The sequence below is a fragment of the Xenopus laevis genome, chromosome 2S (genome assembly GCF_017654675.1).
Source record: "Xenopus laevis strain J_2021 chromosome 2S, Xenopus_laevis_v10.1, whole genome shotgun sequence".
In the NCBI taxonomy this organism is placed as follows: Eukaryota; Metazoa; Chordata; class Amphibia; order Anura; family Pipidae; genus Xenopus; species Xenopus laevis.
This window is the reverse complement of record NC_054374.1, coordinates 87,426,223-87,448,566: the sequence shown is the minus strand read 5'-3', so window position 1 is coordinate 87,448,566 and position 22,344 is coordinate 87,426,223. Positions and strand designations below refer to the sequence as shown.

The following is a 22,344-nucleotide window of genomic DNA, read 5'->3' as shown; positions in this document are numbered from 1 at the left end:
AATTTTAGAGATTCGTTGAAAAAGAACCCAATCAATTTGATTGTTAGTAAATGGGCCGCTATGTGATATATGCTGGCCATCCATTGGTCCATCGTCTATTGCAGGGATCCCTAACTTTTTTTTCAACCATGAGCCAAATTCCTGGGGGTGCAAATAAGAGCTGTTACTGGCAAATTGGTAGCCCCTATGTAGACTGTCAGCCTACTGGAAGGTCTGTTTGGCAGTACACCAGCCTTTTATGCAACCAAAACTTGCCTGGAATTCAAAAACAAGTTCTTCCTTAATGGAGAACTAAACCCCCCAATAATAAAAACCCATACCCACTACCCTACATAGTCCCCCCTCCCTGCTTCCCCCTGCATAGGTGATTACCCCTGAAAGTGCCCTTAATTCTACTCACGTATAGGTGCACAGTAAGTGCAGCAGAGCTCATGGGCGATATCTACCCAGCACTTCTGTATTCTTCGGGAAGTGAATGCCGTATCGGCACATGCGCAGTTGGACCAGTCTTCTGGTTCGTAGCAACTGAGCAAAAAGTGCCGGAAATTGCAGAAGGGAAGAGAACCCGAAGAATACCAAAGAGCCAGAAGATAAAGCCCATGTACATAGCGCCTATACGTGAGTAATGAATTAGGGGCACTTTCAGGGGTAATCACCTATGCAGGGGGAAGCAGGGAGGGAGGACAATGTAGGGTAGTGGCGGGTATGGGTTTTTATTATTTGTGGGTTTAGTTCTCCTTTAAGGACACTGGGAGCAACATTCAATGGATTGGTAAGCAACATGTTGGTTGTAGATCACTGCGCTATGGTATCTGACCAAAAGGCTGTAGACTTAATGGACAGATAACATATTAACGGACATAGGGTAGATGACCATGTTCAGTTTCTTCAGGCATTAGAACTGCAGGAAGTAAAAAATTGCTGTGGCTCTGGTTCACTTCTTTATCTGCCCTTGCACCCTACATTGTCATGATGCATTGGCAGATGAAATGTTCAAGCATCGTTCCCAAGCAGCATGTGTAGCCAGCATTAGAGTGACTGACAGAAGTTTGTAGTTATGTTTTTAAACAGGGCCTTATATATATAGTCGCTCTCACTTTTTCAGCTGCTTGCAAGTGTTTTGCAATTTTTACACAGCAAGGTAGATGCTTTTCCCAAACACACAATCATTGCTCTTTCTAAAAGACACATTCTTATCTTTAACAAACACACTTTAAGTCTTCTCAGCATTGTTGTCGTTTTCTTCTCCTTGTACACATACATTGGTTACAATGCTTAAAAAGCCAAATTTTGACTGTGTAGGTTTGCCCAGCTCTTTCCAACTTTACCTTCAAGGTATTGGAACACAGTTTTAATCTTAAACTACAATTATTATTTGCAGCTCATTCATCAGACACAGTATTACGTAATTTCTCATCCGTATAGTGTATTTGATTAAATTAACCAAATAGGCTGGGGCTGCTTCCAATAAGGATTACTTATATCTTGGATCAAATTCAAGTTACTTTTTTATTTTTACAGAGAAAAAGGAAATCTTTTTTAAAAAATCAAATTATTTGAATAAAATGGAGTCTATGAGAGACAGCCTTTCCGTAATTCAGAGCTTTTTGGATTATGGATAACTGATCATATACCTGTATTTTTTTCTGTCTGGACATTTTTATCAAAGCATTCTCCTACTATCATTTCTCTCTATTAAAATAACAAGTGGAAAATTCACCTCTTCGTTCATTCCCTTGTTCTTATGTGTGCCTCATGGTTTGTTTTGTGTAAGCAACAAAAATTGTACTGAACTGAAATCAACAGCTGACCCATTTCATGACATATATTCAGTACATTTGTGAAAAATGTGCTCATTTTACTGCTTTCACTTGGATTAATGGATGGCTGGTGCTCAGCAACAAGTCATTCTTCAGGTGATGAAAACAGAGTGATTCATTGCCTCAAGCCATGTGTAGATTGCTCTAGATGAGGGAGTTAAAGAGAGTCTTGCCTCAGGGGAGCAAAATAACCTCTACAAAAGGCTGCACAGGACCTTATCTTCTGCCTGAAACTTTTAACTTATCTGTATACTTATCTGGTTGCCTTTGATTCATGAAGCTTTATGACATTGAAACAAAAAAAAAGGCTATTAATATAATGGGTCAAACCTGTCACTCATGACCTGCCTTACAAATATAGAATAACTAAGTGCATAGTCTACTGTGACAACAACAGACACGGTTTATAAGTATACAGTTTGTCTATAGAAACTAAGGTTTATTCTAGTATGCATTAAGCAAACCATTTCCTTAGTGTATAAGTTATTTTGTATATTTAGTTTGTTTCAAGAGACAATAAATTGTGCAGCTAATTAATATACCACTACTAATTTCACTGGAAATGCTAGTTATTTAAGATAAAACTGCCCTGATTGTGAAGAAAATGATGGTTTGCTGTAAACAGAAGCAAGTCAAGGGAGTTAACTGGGGCAACATTTATAACACTTTGGTACCCCCATATATTAACTGTCTCTGTTGCCTGGTGATCTTAGCTTATCTTGCTCTTTGCGATTAGTTCTGTCAAGCCAAGATTTAAGCAGCAGCTCCCAGCATGACAATTTCAGCAATCTTGCTTGCCAGGCCAGTTAACTGTAACATATCCCACCATACTGATTCTTATTGATCACCTAGGTGCAGCGACAAAGGCAGCACTCACACACAGCATAGATATAAGTTATCACCAGTATCAGTAAAAATAGTAGTTTCCACTCTCATGCATTATAGTGCCTTCTTTCTGTCATAGGGTGTAATTGGGTGTAATCCCATCTATCCTGAAGAATCCTTTTTGTTTTAGCTGTACATTTTGCTTTGTCGAATGATACAAGAATATGTTGATCCTTCAAAAAGTGCAGTTATAATATGAGGCTACATGTGTCGTTCTTACTTTTTACAGGTGTTTTGAAATTGCAGACTTTTGGGAATGTGTTTATGATAATTTTGCATATACCCTATCTTTGGTCTCACATAAGTCTTGAAACGGTGAAGGCAAGATACTGTAACATAAATGCAATACCAAAAGATTTCTAGTATATTATAAAAACATACAGTAGCTACCAATTAACTCTGACTTAAATAGGTAAGTAGCACTTCCAATAACATGCACCATTTTCTATAAATTTAAATGGTTTATAACAAAAATGGCACGCCTGCTTCTATGATGTCCCCATACAACCTCTATAAAGAATGAATGGGGATTATAGCTAGAATGTAACCACAGGCTTACTATAGATTAACAAACAAGTTTTCAGAGGACTTTGGGTAATTGATTGTGATTACAAACAGTTATAGAGATGGATGAAATATTTTATTAGGTGTCACAATGAAAAAAAACACTCCAATGTATTGTAAGAAAAAGTTGCAGTGAAAAAGTTGCAGTGAAAAAAAGACAAATTCATACAACACTAGACAGTAGGGGGCACATTTACGTGGCTCGAGTGAAGGATTAGAATGAAAAATACTTCGAATTTCGAAGTTTTTTTTGGCTACTTCAACCATCGAATTGGCTATTTCGAACTTCGACTTCGAATCGAACGATTTGAACTAAAAATCGTTCGACTATTCGACCATTGATAGTCGAAGTACTGTCTCTTTAAAAAAAACTTTGACTACCTACTTCGCCAGCTAAAACCTACGGAGCACCAATATTGGCCTATGGGGACCTTCCCCATAGGCTTTCTAAGTAATTTCTGATCAAAGGAAAATCGTTCGATCGATGGATTAAAATCGAACGACTTTTCCTTCGATCGTTCAATCGAACTAAATGCGTTAAATCCTTCGACTTGGATATTCGAAGTCGAAGGATTTTACATCGATGGTCGAATATCGAGTGTTAATTAACTCTCGATATTCGACCCTTAGTAAATGTGTGTCAGCTGAGAAAATGGTTTTGCTTTGTCTTATTTTCAAAGCAAGAGTATATTTTGGAATATACTATCTGAGGTGGTTCTAAATCGCATATCAAGGAGTACCGGTAATAAATAAATTATCTGTCATTTTGTCCTTTTTACTTCATATAAAGCTTTATGCTGGTAATTACCAGTAACATTTTCCATTTATGGAATGTATAGTTTTTTTGCATTTTGCAATATTTTCTCATACCAGTTATGGGAAACAAAAGAAACCCTGGAATTACAACTGTCAATATATAGCTGTACATCATCATAGATCAGCTGTATTCTGCCAGTTAGCTCATTATTCTTTATAGTCCGGTACAGTATTTAGTTACTTGCCAAAAACATAATTTGGAGCAAAATGAGCATTTTGAGTAAAATATTTGTTCTCTTTTCCTCTCAGCTACGCTTGGGACACTGGATTTTAGCTTGCTGTATGATCAAGAAAACAATGCCCTGCACTGCACTATCAATAAAGCCAAGGTAGGTTGCTGCCTGATTTCTGTTTAACACACATTGGGGCTCATTTATAAACAGCGGGCAAATTTGCACATGGGCAGTAACCTATAGCAACCAATCAGTGATTAGCTTTTTTCAACCAGCCGCAGGTTGAACACTGAAAGTAATCATCTGATTGAGTTGCCATGGGTTGCTGTCTGGGTGCAAATTTTCCCAGTTTTTGTAAAAGCAGTTTTGCACTACTGTACTGAGAACTAGTGATGGGCGAATTTATTCGGCAGGCGCAAATTCGCCCATTTCGCCGTCGGCGACTAAATTAGCGAATTTACATCGAAAATAAAAATTTTGACGCCGACAATGATTTCGAAGCCAGCGTCAAAGTTTTTCCAACGCCGGAGACGTCACAGGCATCAAAATCGATGTTTCACAATTTTTTTGCCAGTTTCGCAAATTTCGTGGCAAATTCGCCCATCACTACTGAGAACAGCTTCCTCCTTCCTCGGGAGAGGAAGTATAAACTGAGATAATATTTATATAGCCCATTATATGTTTAAATAAGCACACCTGTACCTGAAATTACTGTCTCTGTCTCAGTTTTATAGATTAGGAGGAGTTAATTGTGATGTGTTATTTGATCATCTATCCTTAACTTCCACTTGTATTGAACACAAGTGCAAGATCTGAAACAATTTTTGTTTTTAAAAAAAAAAAACCCTTTTTATGCAACTGTTGGCTCATGAAAGAAAATTTTATTCTAAGTAGTTTTCCAGTATGCATTATTTGGAAAATGTCAATAGAGTTAATTTTTTACAAGGTAATTGCTACTGAAAGCAGTGTATGTATTATTTCAAGAGTCAGAACCAGGATTGCACCAATAAATACAGCTTTCAATGGCAGTTAAATTAATTTAAAAATAATTTTAAAATCAGGCATATTTTAATGAACGTACAGTACATTGGAAAGTTTACATTGTTTTCAGTTCAGTTTAAGTTTATATAACTGTAAATAAATATAACTGTATTTTAAAAACTTATGATCAGGAGACATAAAGAGGCTGCTGTTATAAAACTTGTATTTTGATTCAAGGGGATCAGGAAAATGTGGTCCTACACATTATGCAGTAGGCAGAAGAAATAAACCTGATGCCTCTTCTGAGATTGTTTCTATTGTCTGGAGTTGTCACGATCAGCTCCCTAAATCCAGGAAAAGTGCTAGGCTCCCTGGTCATGGCTCTACTTCCGCCTGTAGCAGAAGCCTTTGGCCTCGGGAGGAGCCCTCAGCTACTCAGATGCTGCCAGTCTTCTGGACTGGCAAAGGGGCACTGTCGTTATCAAGGTTTTAGGATGGAAGACAACACAACTCAGAAGGATCAAACGGAATAGCGTGGTCAGACAGAGTTCAAGCAAGGTCAGACAGGCGGGGTTGGTACAGGCTGAGTTCACAGGATAGTCAGGCAGGCAAGGACCAGAATTGGCAGAGTTCAGAATAGTCAGGCAGGCAGGCAAGGGTGAAAACTAGAATACACAATGGGATCCATGAAGAACTGGCACCAGAGGGGAAAGAACCACGCAGCCGGCGTCCCTGCCTCCCACTAGACCACCAGGGTAAGCGTTCCTTACAGGAGTCTTCTGAGATAGTTAGAACTTGTGGGACTATGAAGTTCAATGAACAAACCCACCTCTGTCTGACACATGTATAGAATGTGGGGCAAGATGACATCATTGCTCTGCTCAATCCTTTATTGTTTAAATAAATCTTATTGTGATCCGTATGCCTAGAAACAACAGAAGGTGGGCCCCAGGCAGGCAATCAGTATATTTAAAAAAAATAAATCAACTTTATTGGTTGAAGAATGACACTCATTATTGACATAAATATTGTTTCAACAACCATCTTCTAAAGATGCTCATGTAAAGCATGTCCAACATGCTTTACATGTAAACCCCCATCACTCACCAGCCATAATACTATGTCCTGTGATACAGTTTTATTTCAGATGTATTACATCTATGTCCACTTCTCCAACAAATACATACTAATAGTAAAGGTTTAACCTTGATATACAGTATACTGTAGTTACATGTAGGAAATTATTTTTGCATCTCTATAGTTAACTCACATCATGACATTTCAGAACTGCCTAACTAATTAAATAATATGGATAAACATTTTTGTTTATGAATTGAGTCCTGCTTTCATTATTAACGGCAATGCCAGTTCAATTTGTCATACTTCATTTTGGGGCAGCATGGTTTAAATGTAAGTAAATACCTTTATGCCTATTACATTATGGTCACCAGGGGTGTAAAAACCAGAGGTTCTACTGTACCCGCCCCCCCTCCATGGGGCCTGTTGGAGGAGGAACTGCAAGACAGGGAGTAAAGTAGGTTTTACACTAGTGCACATCTAGTACGCTATGTTACATAATGTGTTACATATACATAAGTGATATAATTTCTACTTACAAAAAGTAAAGCCTATAGAAATCTTTAGTTAAATGCTGGCATTTCCAATGCATTTTTGCTGCAACTAGATGGAAGCAGAGATACATCCCTCATAACTGCATTAATAAAGTGAGATTGTGCATTATATTTTGTCGTAAAGAATGCTTAACCCCCAAGGCCACTGTGACCCCTTTCTAACACTCTCCTGTGTGAGCCTCAGAATCAATAACATAACTACAAGGCCCCGCCCCAGGGCCCTGACTTATTGGCTTGCTGTATATTTATCTCTGACAAAGTGAACTGAACAGCGCAGATTACTTTGAGATAAAATGAACCGGCGATGTTCAAAGACAGCAAGTAAAAAGCATTGAAAAAAAACCATTGTTCTTTAACATAGTTTTTTTTGTTTAACAATTTTGTTAAAATTTAGTTTGTTTAAAGTAGCCCTTTTGCCTTAATTTATCTAAATGCTTGGGAATGTTTGATGCTGAAAATTACACAAAATAGTAGGTTAATTAATTCAAAAGTCTCTGTTTAGAAGAGGATGAGAACAAAAGAAAACTATATTGCTGAAAATGTTTTTGTACCTAGTTTATAGCTTAAAATTTATAATGTGAGTTTCTCTAAGATGGTAATTATACAGGGAATAATGTGCCCACTATTTTTAAAACTAGGGATATTAAAACAGGGCATGGACCTCTGAGATGACTTTATATTACATTATACCAGATAAAAAACTAGATTGCTGAACATTTTTGAACCAAATTAAAGTAAATATTTCTATGTCTATTACTTTATGGTGCTTACCTGGAAAATAACATCTGTAGAAACATCAGCTTTCATGTCTTTATATAGTCATGGAACATGGTGGCTTTTAATATGCTTATATTTTACAGAGGTTGTATTATTGCCTATAAGTATAATACAGAGAGTCATGTGACACAAATGACACCACTAGACACTGATTATAAATGGTGCTTAGTGATATAATCAGTTATAAAGATATAGTTCACAGTATATTCATGGTTCTTGTGCATTATATATGGTTAGATTGTAAATTAGCTTGAAAAGGTGAATGCAAAATCACTGCAAAATCTTGGAAGGCAGCCAGCTCTCACAGTTTACTGTAAAACCTGTCTGACCTTACAGTACTAAATCTATGCTGATTGAATGATTAGGAAATGCCAACAATGCAGGATATTCATAGAGTAGCATATATGTATTAGTATGTATTAGTATCATTTTGATAGATGCACTAGCCAAGTTTATAATCTAGAGAGGATTAGAGTTGGAAAAGCTAAATGAGTTTATGATCTAGAGAGGATTAGTGTTGAAATAATAATAATAATGTGATTAAACAAACAAAACAAGCTTTCTGTAAACTTCCATATTTGGCTTGACTGATGTGGCTGATGCATATGGATCTATTTTTGGCAGATTTGTGGTGCATTAAATCTAAAAACTCCATACCAAAAACCATTTAAAGCAGAACTAAAGCTTAACTAAACCAATAGGCTAGAAATGTTGTACATTATATTTTGGGCTTCTGTACCAGCCCAAGGCAACCACAACCTTCTAGCAGGGGAGATCTGTGTCTCCAAAGATGCCCTTGTAGTGCCCTATCTTCTTTTCTGACAATCCACTGCACATGCTCTGTGCTGATGTCAGTTACTGAGCTTAGGGAATGACTCAAAAACTACAGTACACATAGAATATAATTGTCACAATATAAGGCTGATTAGTAATTAATACAGATAGTTACTACATGACATCTCAGAAACCAGTGCAAATAGCATCAGAATTTAATAATCAGCCTTGTAGCATCAGCTTATATTACAAACAAACTTAATTTTCTTCTTGCAAATTTGAGATGATCCCTAAAGCTTCTCAACAGCTGCTCAGAGCCCACTGAGCACGAGAGTGTCACAAACATATTCCAAGATGGTGACTCCCTGTGACAAATTTGAAGTTCTGGATCATTGTTGCTATTGAGAAGCTGAAACTTTACGCTGGTGCAATAAAGTCAGTATATATAATAAGGCATTTTTAGTCATATTCATTTTTAGGGTTTAGTTCTCCTTTAAAAGTGGCTAGAAACAAATATTTCCCTTGCACTATATGAAAGAAAATGTAATTCTAAACAACTTTATATTATACATTCCTTACCTGTTTCTACCTGTTAATTTGCAAATGAAAGCAGCGGAAGGCTATATATTAAGGCTTTCCAAAGATGGCTGCACAATGCCTGGATATGATAAAAATAAATGACTGGCCCTGAAAACTCTGGATTTAAGTTTTAATTACTTACTGTACTCTGGAGTTTCTGTATATACAGAATATCTGCACAGTTCTCATATTGCCCCTAATACCTATAATTTAGCAAACTGTGTCATATGCAAAGTAACTGATCAACACTTCAGCATGTGTTGAGATTTAAGGGGATTGTATAACAACAATATTTATATATTTGATGAAAGATTGCCTGCTCTGCCGGGTCATTTCACTAGCTTTCTACAGACTGACACTGTTTTTAAAGTTAGACAATGAACTATTAATTTTTTTGTAGAGTATCAACATTTGTCCAGTGCAGAGATATAATCATTATTTATGCATATTTTGAAAAAAAGGCTAATTTCATTTTCAGTCACCTCTGAATTGTGTCTTTATTGTCACTGTTACCTAAATGGTCCACCTGAGTGGTATATGCACTTGTGGAGTGTATACTTTCTGTCATAAGGTAAATGTGGAAGACAATTATCGGTATGACTTATAGTTTTTTTTATATTTGATGGGGGTTGACCTTTAAGGATTCCAAGAGGTAATTTACTCTTTATATGACATCTTTCAGAGATTTGATTAAATGTAGGTGTTTGGCATTTTGGTTAAATGATTCATTCAAGTGATTCCATTTCCAACATCAGTTATCTGACTGCAGCATAAATAACACTTGCTGTTGGAGCTTGTGAAAGAGAGTGTCACATAGCTTCCATCATTCATCTGTATTCATTTTTCAATAGAAAGTCTTATAGAACCTCTAATTATAATGAACTGGAAGAGCTGTGTAGCGCATTTTTGGTAGGGATTGGGGTGTGTGGATGTTTTAGAAAAAGCTCTCTTTTTAAAACTTCAGTTTTTCCACGTTGCTTCTTTACATAAAAACTGTCTTTTTATTTTCTATATTTCATGTCATTTGGACTCATTTTCTCGAAATCACTTTAATCAGAAAATTACAAGCAAATTCAGTTGAGATTTTTTTTTTTGTTTATTTAAATATTTTTTGCACTTAAAAATTAGATTAGTTAGCCATTGCAAATATATATATATATATATATATATATATATATATATATATATATATATATATATATATATATATATATATATATATATATACACACAATATCAAAACAGGGGGGTTGTGGGAGCACTCTAAAGGCTTTAAAGTATATATATATAAGTATAATAAATGCTATTGCATATGTACCCAAATAGGGGTTATTTTGTTACAAAGTTATGATCATAAAATTGATAAGCCACCATACCACGTCAAGGTAAACCCCGAATGGCGGTCCCTAACTTGTTTTATTTTTTATGTGCATTTTAGCATTACCTGTAATCAATGTCCATTGAACGCTGTTTTTTCACTGAGGGCTAAATCCTCCCCAGCCAGCAATCAGGCTTTTAAAGGAGAGATATTCCCAAAACAAACGCCCAATTTTAAAAGCATAGGAACACCACTAGTTTAAAGGGGGGGTATGGGGTGCTACAACCACTGAAGCTATGCCACAGCTTCCGGCTAAATATACAATATCAAAACAGGGGGGTTGTGGTCGGGGTTTACCTTGACGTGGTATGGTGGCTTATCAATTTTATGATCATAACTTTGTAACAAAATAACCCCTGTTTTGGGTACATATGCAATAGCATTTATTATACTTATATATATATACTTTAAAGCCTTTAGAGTGCTCCCACAACCCCCCTGTTTTGATATTATATATATATATATATATATATATATATATATATATATATATATATATATATATATATATATATATATATATATATATATATATATATATATATTATATATATATATATATATATATATATATATATATATACACACTGCCCATGCTGCATATGCTGCCCCTTATCTAACTATGTATCATGGTCATAAAATAGGTATTTACTAGAGTGTAAATGCAGCTTTTAGGCAATATTCATTATATTGCCTTTGGCTGATTGCAATACAAAACTGTAGCTATGAGATACATAAATATTTAAGAAATTATCTTGCATCTTAATGCTACAGTAAGTACAGCTTTTTTTGTGTGTTATTGATCAGCAAAAGATCAACTACCATTACTTGTAAACATATTGTAGCCATCACAATGAAACTATTGTGAAAGAAGTTGCCAGGCTTCCTCAGTATTGATTTGTCCACTCAAAAGAAATTTGGTTATAACAGAAACTGCCAACAAAAATTTGATTTGATCTGCAATAATCTTCGGTATATACTGTATAATGATTTTTCAATAGCAGACATTTAGGGGCAGATTTACTAAGCTCGAGTGAATAATTCGAATGAAAAAATATTAGAATTTCAAAGTATTTTTTTGGGTACTTCGACCATCGAATTGGTCAAATTCGATTGAATCGAATTATTCGAACGATTCGAAGTAAAAATCGTTCGACCATTTAATAATCTAAGTACTGTCTCTTTAAAAAAAACTTCAACTTCATACTTCGTCACTTTAAACCTTCCGAAGTCCAATGTTATAGCCTATGGGGACCTTCCCCAGTCATTTTCGACAAAATTGTGCAGATACACAATTAACAATATAGTAACAAAGCTAAGTAAATAACCACACTGCACGGGCACAAAGATAAAGTGCAAGAATCTGACTGTGAAGGAAAATTGGAAAATGAAAGCAGGCTATACTGTATAAGCTCAGTAACAGGCATTGGCCTGTACAAAGAGAGAGCAATAGCACTCGCATGCTTCATTCTTTCCATTTAATTTTCATATAATTTAATAAATAATTTATTATGTAATAAATCAAGAGCAGAATGTTTATTACCTTGTAAATAGTTTTGAAAGCATGAAGTATTCTCTTGACAGCAGATTTGTCTAGCTGGTGTTATGGCAATAAAGAGAGGTTTCATGCATAAATATCAGACAAATAGCAACCTGGCATGAATTGTTTAAAAAAAAAAAAACACAAAGTATTACTGTTTGTCTTACAATTTCACTATTTAAAGAAAAAAATGTAATTAAAATATTACCACAAATACATGAATTCACACATTTCGAAAATGTTCAACTGCACTAATTATTACTTAAATAAAACCACTACTGCCTGAAATGTCCTGAGAATGGGTAATAACAGTTTTTGTGTGAGGTCTGAGTCTGACAACCTTGCTTCTATTTCAGTAAGCAGGAAAATCGTTATCAGTGTTATAATTAGCTAACACTGAGCATTTTCAGGGTGTTTTAACTTTTATATAGTAATGTTTTATGTGCACATGTTTAACTTTTTAAAGCAATAATATAAAGTCTGTGGTCCTCCAACTTACCACTACCAAATTTCTCTGAAAAAGGTGGTTGGGGTATAGATGGACCTATTCTAAGCACCTGTCAATTTCAGTCTTAAATATTTATTTGTATGTTTTTTAAATTACCACCTCTCCTATTCGTCCTCTATACTACTATTGCTCTACATTTGTTTATGCTTCTGGCCCTCTCATATTGGTCCTCCTTTCTGCACCCAGATGACAGATAACATTTCTAGCCTGAGAGTTGGAGAACAAAAAATAGTCTAAAAATTAACAAAAAATATAAATGAAGAATTATCTGAGAATACTGCTATCTCAGTTTTGCTATCTTCATAATATATATATACTTCAAATAATAATACTATGAGTGTCTGCCAGCATGGTTTTATGCGTAATAGATCTTGCCAGACTAACTTAATTTCTTTTTATGAGAAGGTAAGTAGAGACCTTGATTCTGGGATGGCAGTGGACGTGATTTCCTGAGACTTTGCTAAAGCATTTGATACAGTGCCACACAAAAGGTTACTGGTTAAATTAAGGAATGTTGGCCTGGAACATAGTATTTGTACCTGGATAGAGAACTCGCTAAAATATAGACTGCAAAGAGTGGTGGTAAATGGAACATTTTCTAATTGGACCAGTGTTGTTAGTGGAGTACTGCAGGGCTCTGTACTAGGTCCCTTGCTTTTCAACTTGTTTATTAATGACCTGGAGGTGGGCATTGAAAGTACTGTTTCTATTTTTGCTGATGCTACTAAATTGTGCAGAACTATAGGTTCCATGCAGGATGCTGCCACTTTGCAGAGTGATTTGTCTAAGTTGGAAAACTGGGCAGCAAACTGGTAAATGAGGTTCAATGTTGATAAATGCAAGGTTATGCACTTTCGCAAAAATAATATAAATGCAAGTTATACACTAAATGGCAGTGTGTTGGGAGTTCCCTTAAATGAGAAGGATCTAGGGGTCTTTGTAGATAACAAGTTGTCTAATTCTGGGCAGTGCCATTCTGTGGCTACTAAAGCAAATAAAGTTCTGTCTTGCATAAAAAAGGGCATTAACTCAAGGGATGAAAACATAATTATGCCTCTTTATAGGTCCCCGGTGAGACCTCATCCGGAGTATGCAGTGCAGTTTGGACTCCAGTCCAGACTTAAATTATGAGGGTAGACTGTCAAGGTTGGGGTTGTTTTCTCTGGAAAAAAAGGCACTTGCGAGGGGGCATGATTATACTATACAAGTACATTAGAGGACATTATAGACAAATAGCAGGGGACCTTTTTACCCATAAAGTGGATCACCGTACCAGAGGCCACCCCTTTAGACTAGAAGAAAAAAACTTTCATTTGAAGCAACGTAGGGGGTTCTTCACAGTCAGGACAGTGAGGTTGTGGAATGCACTGCCGGGTGATGTTGGGATGGCTGATTTAGTTAATGCCTTTAAGAATGGCTTGGATGATTTCTTGGATAGACATAATATCAAAGGCTATTGTGATACTAAACTCTATAGTTAGTATAGGTATGGGTTAATATACTGTGTGTGAAGGTATGGAGGGGTGTGTGTATGGATGCTGGGTTTTCATTTGGAGGGGTTGAACCTGATGGACTTTGTCTTTTTTCAACCCAATTTAATTATGTAACTAAGTAACTATGAAATGGTTAGTGAAGATTGGGTGAAGGAATATAAGAGAGCTGAGTTAGGACATGCTTTTATGTTAGCTACAGAAGTAGTGGTAGATAATACTACAGAAACAGTACCTGCTTCATAATTCCAGCTGAAGTTGACCATTAAAAAAAACTTATGACTGATTGCAAAATGCCCTGATATGAGTAAAATATGCCCATGCTATAATAGATTCTAAAGGAGGCAGAGAAGAAATACAATCGATTTATAAACTGAAGACATGTACACAAAAATTATTATTATGCTTTTATACTGTAGATTTTAATTATGCATAGGTTTACGACATCCTTGAAGGAAATCTATAATTTTTGTTTGGAAATAACTTTTACAATACAGGTTTGTGATCCACGCTGGGTACTAGTACAAACTATAAAACCCACAATTTTTTACACAAACAAAACAAATTGCGCTCAGAAAGCTCTCATTAATGTATTGAATACTGTTAATGCATGATTGCATGTTGATTTCTGGGGCTTAATGATGCAGTGGAGGTTTTATAGCTTAGACTTGGCACAGAGATTTAACAATATATAGCACAGGATAGAATCAGATGGCTATGACAAATTTATTCACTGATGAAAGCAGGGAAATGCTTTGAAAAAGGTGTCAATGTGTTGAAAATTTTTATTTACTCTTCTATTATATCCAAAGAAGATATTATATGGAATGTCAAATGCTTTCAGCGTTTGTGAATAAGATACTTGTGCCTAAGATAGAGAATATGAATGTGTTAAGAACAATATCACAGTAATCTTTATTAAGATTCACTGTTGCACTTTTTAAAATGTGATACACAGAGGTGCAGAAGTAAAGATTAATCAGTCACCTCTGCTTCTTGGATTAAAAACTCACTCTGTAAGAGAAATTAATCAGCTTTCATGACATGTCATTTCTTGACTTGAATTTTGAAATATGCAAGATATGAGGATGCTGAAGGATTCCTAATGTGTTTTTGATCTCTGAATAAAATTCATTTGGTGGGAACTTATAGTAAAATGGGCACTATTAAGAATGAATTAAAACAATGTAGAAGTGTGACTAACAGTTTGTTTGTATGTTTTCAACTTGCTTGCATAGTTTTCCTCCGGTTTCCTCCTACACTCCAAAAACATATAGGCAGGATAATGGGCTCCTCGTATAATAAACAATAGAGTCCGGGAATTTGAGTTAGATTGCAGGCTTCAATGGGGCACTGTGAATGATGTACAATATGTCAGCTGCACTATAAAGGAAAATAATACATTGTTGTTGTGGATAGTATGCATAGGATAGGATAGAATGCATAGTATTTCCTCTTGTGACCTTTATCATTTTGTACCATTTACCCTTACCACTATTGCAAACCATGTATTACAAAATGTATACATTTATCATTTTATTAAACCCAATATCAATTACACATGAACAAGACAACAAAAATGTAATACATAGAGAATTAGAACTCCTACCTCCCTGATAATTTGCTCACCTTTGAGTCAACTTTTAGTTTGATGTAGAGTGCAATTTGCAATTGGTTTTCATTTTTTGTGGTTTTTGCATTATTTTGCTTTTTGCAGTTTCAGCAATCTGGTTGCTATGGTCCACATTACCTTAGCAACCATGCATTGATTTGAATAAGAGAGACCGGAATATGAATAGGAGAGGGCCTGAATAAAAAGATGAGTAATACAAGGTAGAAGAAACAATACATTTGTCACCTTATAGAGCATTTGTTTTTTAGATGGGTCAGTGACCCTCGTATGAAAGCTGGAAAGAGTCAGAAGAAGGAAAATCATTTTTAAAACAAAAAAATAAATAAATAATGAAGACCAACTGAAAAGTTGATTATAATTGGCCATTCTACAATATATTAAATGAAAGGTGAACCACTTTTTTAAGTCTATTATACAGTATATCTTCCAGTAGCCTGTAGGGAGAAATATACTGTAAGTTGAGCACATAAAGCATGTATAGCTTATTATTGTATCATTCTTGCCCAATATAGTGGAACTCAACATTTGCCTTCAATAATATTGGAATTGTGGGAAGAAATACTCCAGTAAGGCCAAAAAACATGGTACATTGAAATTGCATTCATAAATAAACCCCATATCAATTGAAAAACACTTTCTAAATTTTTAACAAGTCATTTTCAGGTTTTTTTAAGTGTTTATTTCAATAAAAATATTTTGGATAGAACATTACCTAAACATGGTGGTATGACAGATTTGTTAGAGTTATACTCTGCATTGTCAGTGAAAGCTCATTGTCTAATTCTTTTGCACAGCTGACTATATTGAGTATATTTTGTTATTAATTTTTACGTATTAATATTAGGGAGCAATGATAAGATATCAATTGAAGCTTTACTCAAGTCAGTGTTGCTCAAAGGGGATTTTTCACAATATCATATACACAAATACTGAGCAGTGCTATACCCACATGACTACATCTCATGCCATAAATTGACCCTTAGATAACACTTAAAACACACTGTAATATAGGAATATCCCTGGAAGATCTATAAACATTCTGATAGATGACAAGGAGCAAAAATAGCTTCCACTTGAGTGTAAAAACCAGTCAGCTAAAGGGTTAAAGCAACTTTACTATTGCACGGACGTGCTTTTAGCTCCTTAATGTGACATACTAATTCCTATGATGATTATTTGAATAATGTTTATTATTTTGTAAAGCAACAAACCTTTCATATGATTAAGAATGTTTACTGTTTTCAAGCTAATGCTTAAAAGCTATAAATGTATTACAGCTTATACAGGCATTCAAGCTGTTAAATGGCTTATTTCTTTGTACTGGGAAATGCTGAACAGTAAAATCAATAGATTTTTAAATATTGATGTTGCTGAGGCTGATCGTAGTTAATGTTTCTCGGCTGTAACCTAGTGCATGTGGCTCCATTAAGTGTAATTAATCATATTTATTCCCAGACTTGCAATATAAAGCATCATATTGGCAACAAGATTTGCTTTGAATCTTCCTATAATAAACATTATATTTGCTTAGATTTTCCTGACTGGTTCTCCCTGGATTGTTTGATCTTGAAAAACAATGAAGCTGATTACACTGATTACACTAGAGCATGTGATGTGTATAGAGTTTTAACTTTTCTATGTTGTATATAAGTGTTATTTGAATGAAGGCCCACAGACCAGACATGGCCTTCCATGGGATAACTGTAACAAATAATTAAAAATTCATCATAAACAGTTAATTTCAGGAAACATACTCAGTTTAAAAAGTGTTATAAAGCATACGAGCAACACAACAGAAATGTTTTATAGAAGATACAGTAATATTTTACATTCTCTCTAAGTAGAATATAGACACCACAGTTTGTGCAGTACCTATGTATTAAAAATGGCTTTGCAGATGTTAATTTACTGGATTTTTTAATGGGATAGATATTCTTACTGAATACATACTTACCCCTTGCATAGTTGTCAGTTTTCATCTCTGTGTCTTTTCTTATATTTGCCCATCTCTGTTAATTGCCGCAATGGAAATTGGATTGGATTGAACAATTAAAGGCACTGGACTTGAATAGAGTGAATAGTATAGTGTTTATATGAATATAAACACGTTATGAATATTTTATATATGAATATAAACAATAGAATAAATGTTGTAAAACAGCAATACGGAAAACTAAGATAGAAAATGAGAAGCACATTGCGGAAGAGGCTAAGTCTTACTCCAAAAAGTATATTAAGTATATTAATAGTAAAATTATGTGGGCTAAGAGTGTAGCTCCTTTAAATAATGGTACCAGTATGGTTGTAACAAATACTGAAAAGGCAAATGTGCTAAATCAGTTCTTTTCTTCAGTATACAATAGAGGAGTGAGAGTTCCCAGACCCACCTTGTAGCTGCACGGTTGGCTCACCTCAAACTAGCCAGTGGATATGGTACATAAAGCTTTACTAAATGAATGTGAACAAGATGTCAAGGTCAGATGCAATACACTCTAGGCTACTGAGAGAGCTTTGTTCGGTTATACACCTGCCTCTGTTTCTCATTTTCTTTTAAAGGCACAAAAGAATCAGCCATCACAACATCATCCAGCAGTGCATTCCGCAACCTCACTGTCCTCATTGTGAAGAACAACCTATGTTGTTTCAAATGAAAGTTTTTCCTGTAATCTAAAGGGGTGGCCTCTGGTGTGGTGATTCCTTTCATGGGAAAAAGATCTGTTATCCAAAATGCTCAGGACCTGGGGTTTCATGTGTAACAAATTTTTCTGTAATTTGGATCTTCATACCTTAAGTCTACTAGAAAACCATTGAAACATTACCAACAGGCTGGTTTTGTTTCAAATAGGAATCAATTATTTCTTAGTTTGGCTCAAGAATAAGTTACTGTTTTATTACTACAGAGAAAAGGGAAATAATTTTTAAAAATTGGATATGTGGGATACAGCATTTCTTTAATTCTGAGCTTTCTGGATAACAGGTTTCTGGATAACGGATCCCATACCTGTACAAATCACATTTATATTATCCCTGCCAAAGTGCATAACCTTGAATTTATCAACATTGCACCTCATTTTCTAGTTTGCAGTCCAGTTTTCCCATCTAGTCAAATCACTCTGTAAAGAGGCAGCATCCTTCATGGATACAACAAACTACTGCTTTCTAAACTAAGGGCTGTTGGCAGGCCCAGATTTTTGGAAAGGCTACAAAGACTTGGGCCTAGGGTGGCAGGCTTTAGAGGGCAGCATGTTATCTAGCCACATCTGCATTGGTTTTGAACTTCAGGAGATGCAATACTTTTTTATATTTCCTGTTCATCAATCATCAGTTTGGATGGCTTTTTAGCAAATGCATTAATACAGGGTTATGGAAGATAGCTCATAGTACAAGTTTATTGCCATTTTAGAGTCAGAAAGGAATTATTCCCCCTCTGAGGCAAATTGGAGAGGCATCAAACAGGGAGCTACTAAGGGAGAGGTACTTGGGGCAGGTAATACTACCTGGTGTATATTAAGAGCTCTTGCAAAGGGATGGATTTGTGAAACTGTGTATATCCACCCAGAGTGGAATGTGGAACTGTGTCCTGGGGAAGACTGTATCAGGAGTTGGGGAAACCACACGGGTACCAGTGCAGGGTATATACTGCTTGTAATTTCAACTTGAGTTATTCAGGTTACATAAAGTTCTGTTTGCTTACTGAAACACTTGTGTTTTTTGTCCTAGTGGAATTACCATGATGTGTGGAGGCACTGCATTAAAAATCCCAGTATCTTTCACACACCAAAGGGCATTCAGGCCCTGAAAAGAGTTCCAATTTTAAAAGGGTTAGCTGCTATTATTTAAAAATAGTAATATATGGTACGGTTTGTAACCACACATATGAACAAGTAGATACACCTGAAGGAGGCTCGCACTCACAGGTCTTACAAAGAAAATAACGGTGTTTATTAGTCAAAAATAAGAACTAACTTTTCGTCTAGCACTCTAGACTTCCTCACTTTAAACGTAAACACCGTTATTTTCTTTGTAAGACGTGAGTGCGAGCCACGGGTTTAGTAAGACCTGTGAGTGTGACCCACGGGTTTAGCATGTCCCTATGGCTTTAAATCTCTACACTTCCTCTCTCTAGCTGCTGGGCACATGCCCATGTATTTAGTTATTTAATTTACATATTTCACATATTTCAATCATTGGCCTACAGTCCTTACGACCACTTCCTGCCACACTTTCACATAGTGTTTGGTTAGGGGTAAATCATCCTCTTTGGTTCCTGTTTGCTGACCCAGCTGGATATGTTCCAGGGAGCCTAGGTACACCAAAGCCCAGTAAAACTGTTCTGCCCTAGAGGAACCAGTACCTCTAGTGATAAGTCAGGAGCAGGGACCCCATGAATGAGGCTAGTTAGAGACAGGTTATACAACAGGGCATTCCATCCTAGATGTGTACCTTTAACTACTCTGTTTCCACATGGTACCACATTTTGCTGCCTCTGCCTAACTGTCCTGGCCCTTTAACATCTGTGTCTTTGTGGATCTGTGAGTATAGCTTGTGAATCATTTGTCTTGCACAAATAAACTTGTTCTGTTCTGTTGCTGCAAGAACCTCCTGGCGTCCTTTATTTATTTTTATGCACAGCAGTCGGCGTAATTTGTAGTTCAACTACACCATTCATACCTTCCACATAGCAAAGGTTCTGCCATGTGTGAGAGTAAACTGTAACCCTTGCTCTACTGTAAAGATGGACATTAACCTGTATTAGTCTAATATAGCCCCAAATAGTGTTACATATATGTAATTTTTTTTTTCCAGAAAATAAGTGAAACAAATGGAATTAATTAATTATAATTATAATATAAAAGATTAATTATATCTTAGTTGGGATCAAGTACAAGCTACTGTTTTATTATTACAGAGAAAAAGGAAATCATTTTTAAAAAATTTGGATTATTTGGATAAAATGGAGTCTATGGGAGACAGCCAGTCCATTATTCAGAGCTTTCTGGATATCGGGTTTCCGGATAAGGGATCCTATACCTGTACTATCATTACCATGCTGGTTAAGAATAATATCCTTATATTCTAGCATAGCACTAAAAGAAATACCCAGCATATTATACAGCTACATTTCTAAACACTACACTGAAAATTGGCAACCCTGTTTTTTTTGAATGTGTATTTAAGAATATTATTGTGCAATCATCTAAAGATGTATACTCAATATTCAGAGTGAGGAAATAAACTGTCCTAGTTGCTACTCAGCTTTCCCTATACTTAAAATAATGTATATAAGGTGTAGGAAGCACTGCATCTCCACCTCACGACTGAAATTAAGCTGGAAATTGTGGGACCTGTGCCCAAACTTTCCCTGTATACACTGCAATTGTGCTTGTTAATGATACCTATGCCTTTAAACGCTATAAATATTAGTGTCTTGAGACTAAATACAGTTTTTTTATAAAGTGTAAAAATAGCAACATTTTTAAACAATCCAGAATGTTCATGGGGAAAAGACATAAACCTAAATTAAAATGTGGCCACAAAACAGTGAATGCAGACCCTATAGGAAAGAGCCTGGCAGAGCACTGCCTCTTGATATATTGTGTCTGCAAAAGACAGAACTTGACTGAATAATAGAAAACCAATGGAGGCGTGAACAGCATACATAGTAGAACTGGTCCTGCATGAAAATGACGTTTTTAGAGTTTACTGTAGTTTTGAGATGAAACTTAAAGGAATTGTTAAAAGTTTGTGAATAGATAGGCTGTGCAAAATAAAAAAAAATGTATCTAATATAGTTAGTTAGCCAAAAATGTAATGTATAAAGGCTGGAGAGACTGGATGTCTAACATAATAGCCAGAACACTACTTCCTGATTTTCAGCTCTCTTGGCTTCCACTAACTGGTTACCAAGCAGTAACCAATCAGTGACTTGAGGGAGGGGCACATGGGTCATACATGTTGCTTTTGAATCTGAGCTGAATGCTGAGGATCAATTGCAAACTCACTGAACAGGTATGTCCCATGTGGCCCCCCTTCAAGTCACTGACTAACTCAGAGCTAGAGAGCTGAAAGGCAGGAAGTAGTGTTCTATTTATCTAGTTTTTATTTTTACACTGAACTGTTCCTTTAAAGGTTGAATCTTTATATGCCTGTGAGTAGGGGGAAATCTGGGGGAAAAAAAACCATTCATTTGAAAAATAAGGTGGATTCAGCTTGGAATTCTGTTATTTTTGCTTTTTGTGTTGCAGTTATTTTACTCTGATTATTTATAGAAACACTACATATTTGATTTGCCATATGGAAGACAATTATAAAAATGAAAAAAAAAAATAACTTGGAGATTTCTCATTATTTTGGCAGGCCCTCTGTTGTTTCCAGGACAAATTGCATAAAATTATATAAAAATATCTTCAAGATGGTTTATAGCAATCTGCTTGCATGTGCACTCACTCTGTATGTTACTATCTATAACTAATATATGTGTACAGTCAAACATACTCTTTCCTTTACTACAGAAACATATGTATCTGAAATACATTTACATATGCTTCATTCAACAAAGGATAGATATGTATAAATAAATACCAAGTAATGCTTTCAAAGTCCTAATCCACACTGGAGGGGTTTTACCAATCCGACCAAATCCGCACTGACTTTACCCCTATTTATAAAAACATTTTCACAAAAATTTCTTGTGCGGGAAAGGAGTCCCGTGCAAAAATCTGAATCGTACAATTTTTTATATTTTGACGCCCAAAACCACAAATCTTCAAAATGTCAATGGGACATCAGCCATCG

At 35.6% G+C, this 22,344-nt stretch overlaps 1 protein-coding gene across 1 annotated transcript in view; it reads left to right on the top strand.

Moving 5' to 3' along the window:
• doc2b.S (double C2-like domains, beta S homeolog) overlaps positions 1 to 22,344 on the top strand; it is a 252,308-nt gene that overhangs the window by 74,568 nt on the left and 155,396 nt on the right. The window contains exon 2 of the mRNA XM_041584108.1: positions 4,335 to 4,414. Within this exon, the coding sequence (XP_041440042.1) occupies positions 4,335 to 4,414 (80 nt within the window). The remainder of the gene's footprint in view (positions 1 to 4,334; positions 4,415 to 22,344) is intronic.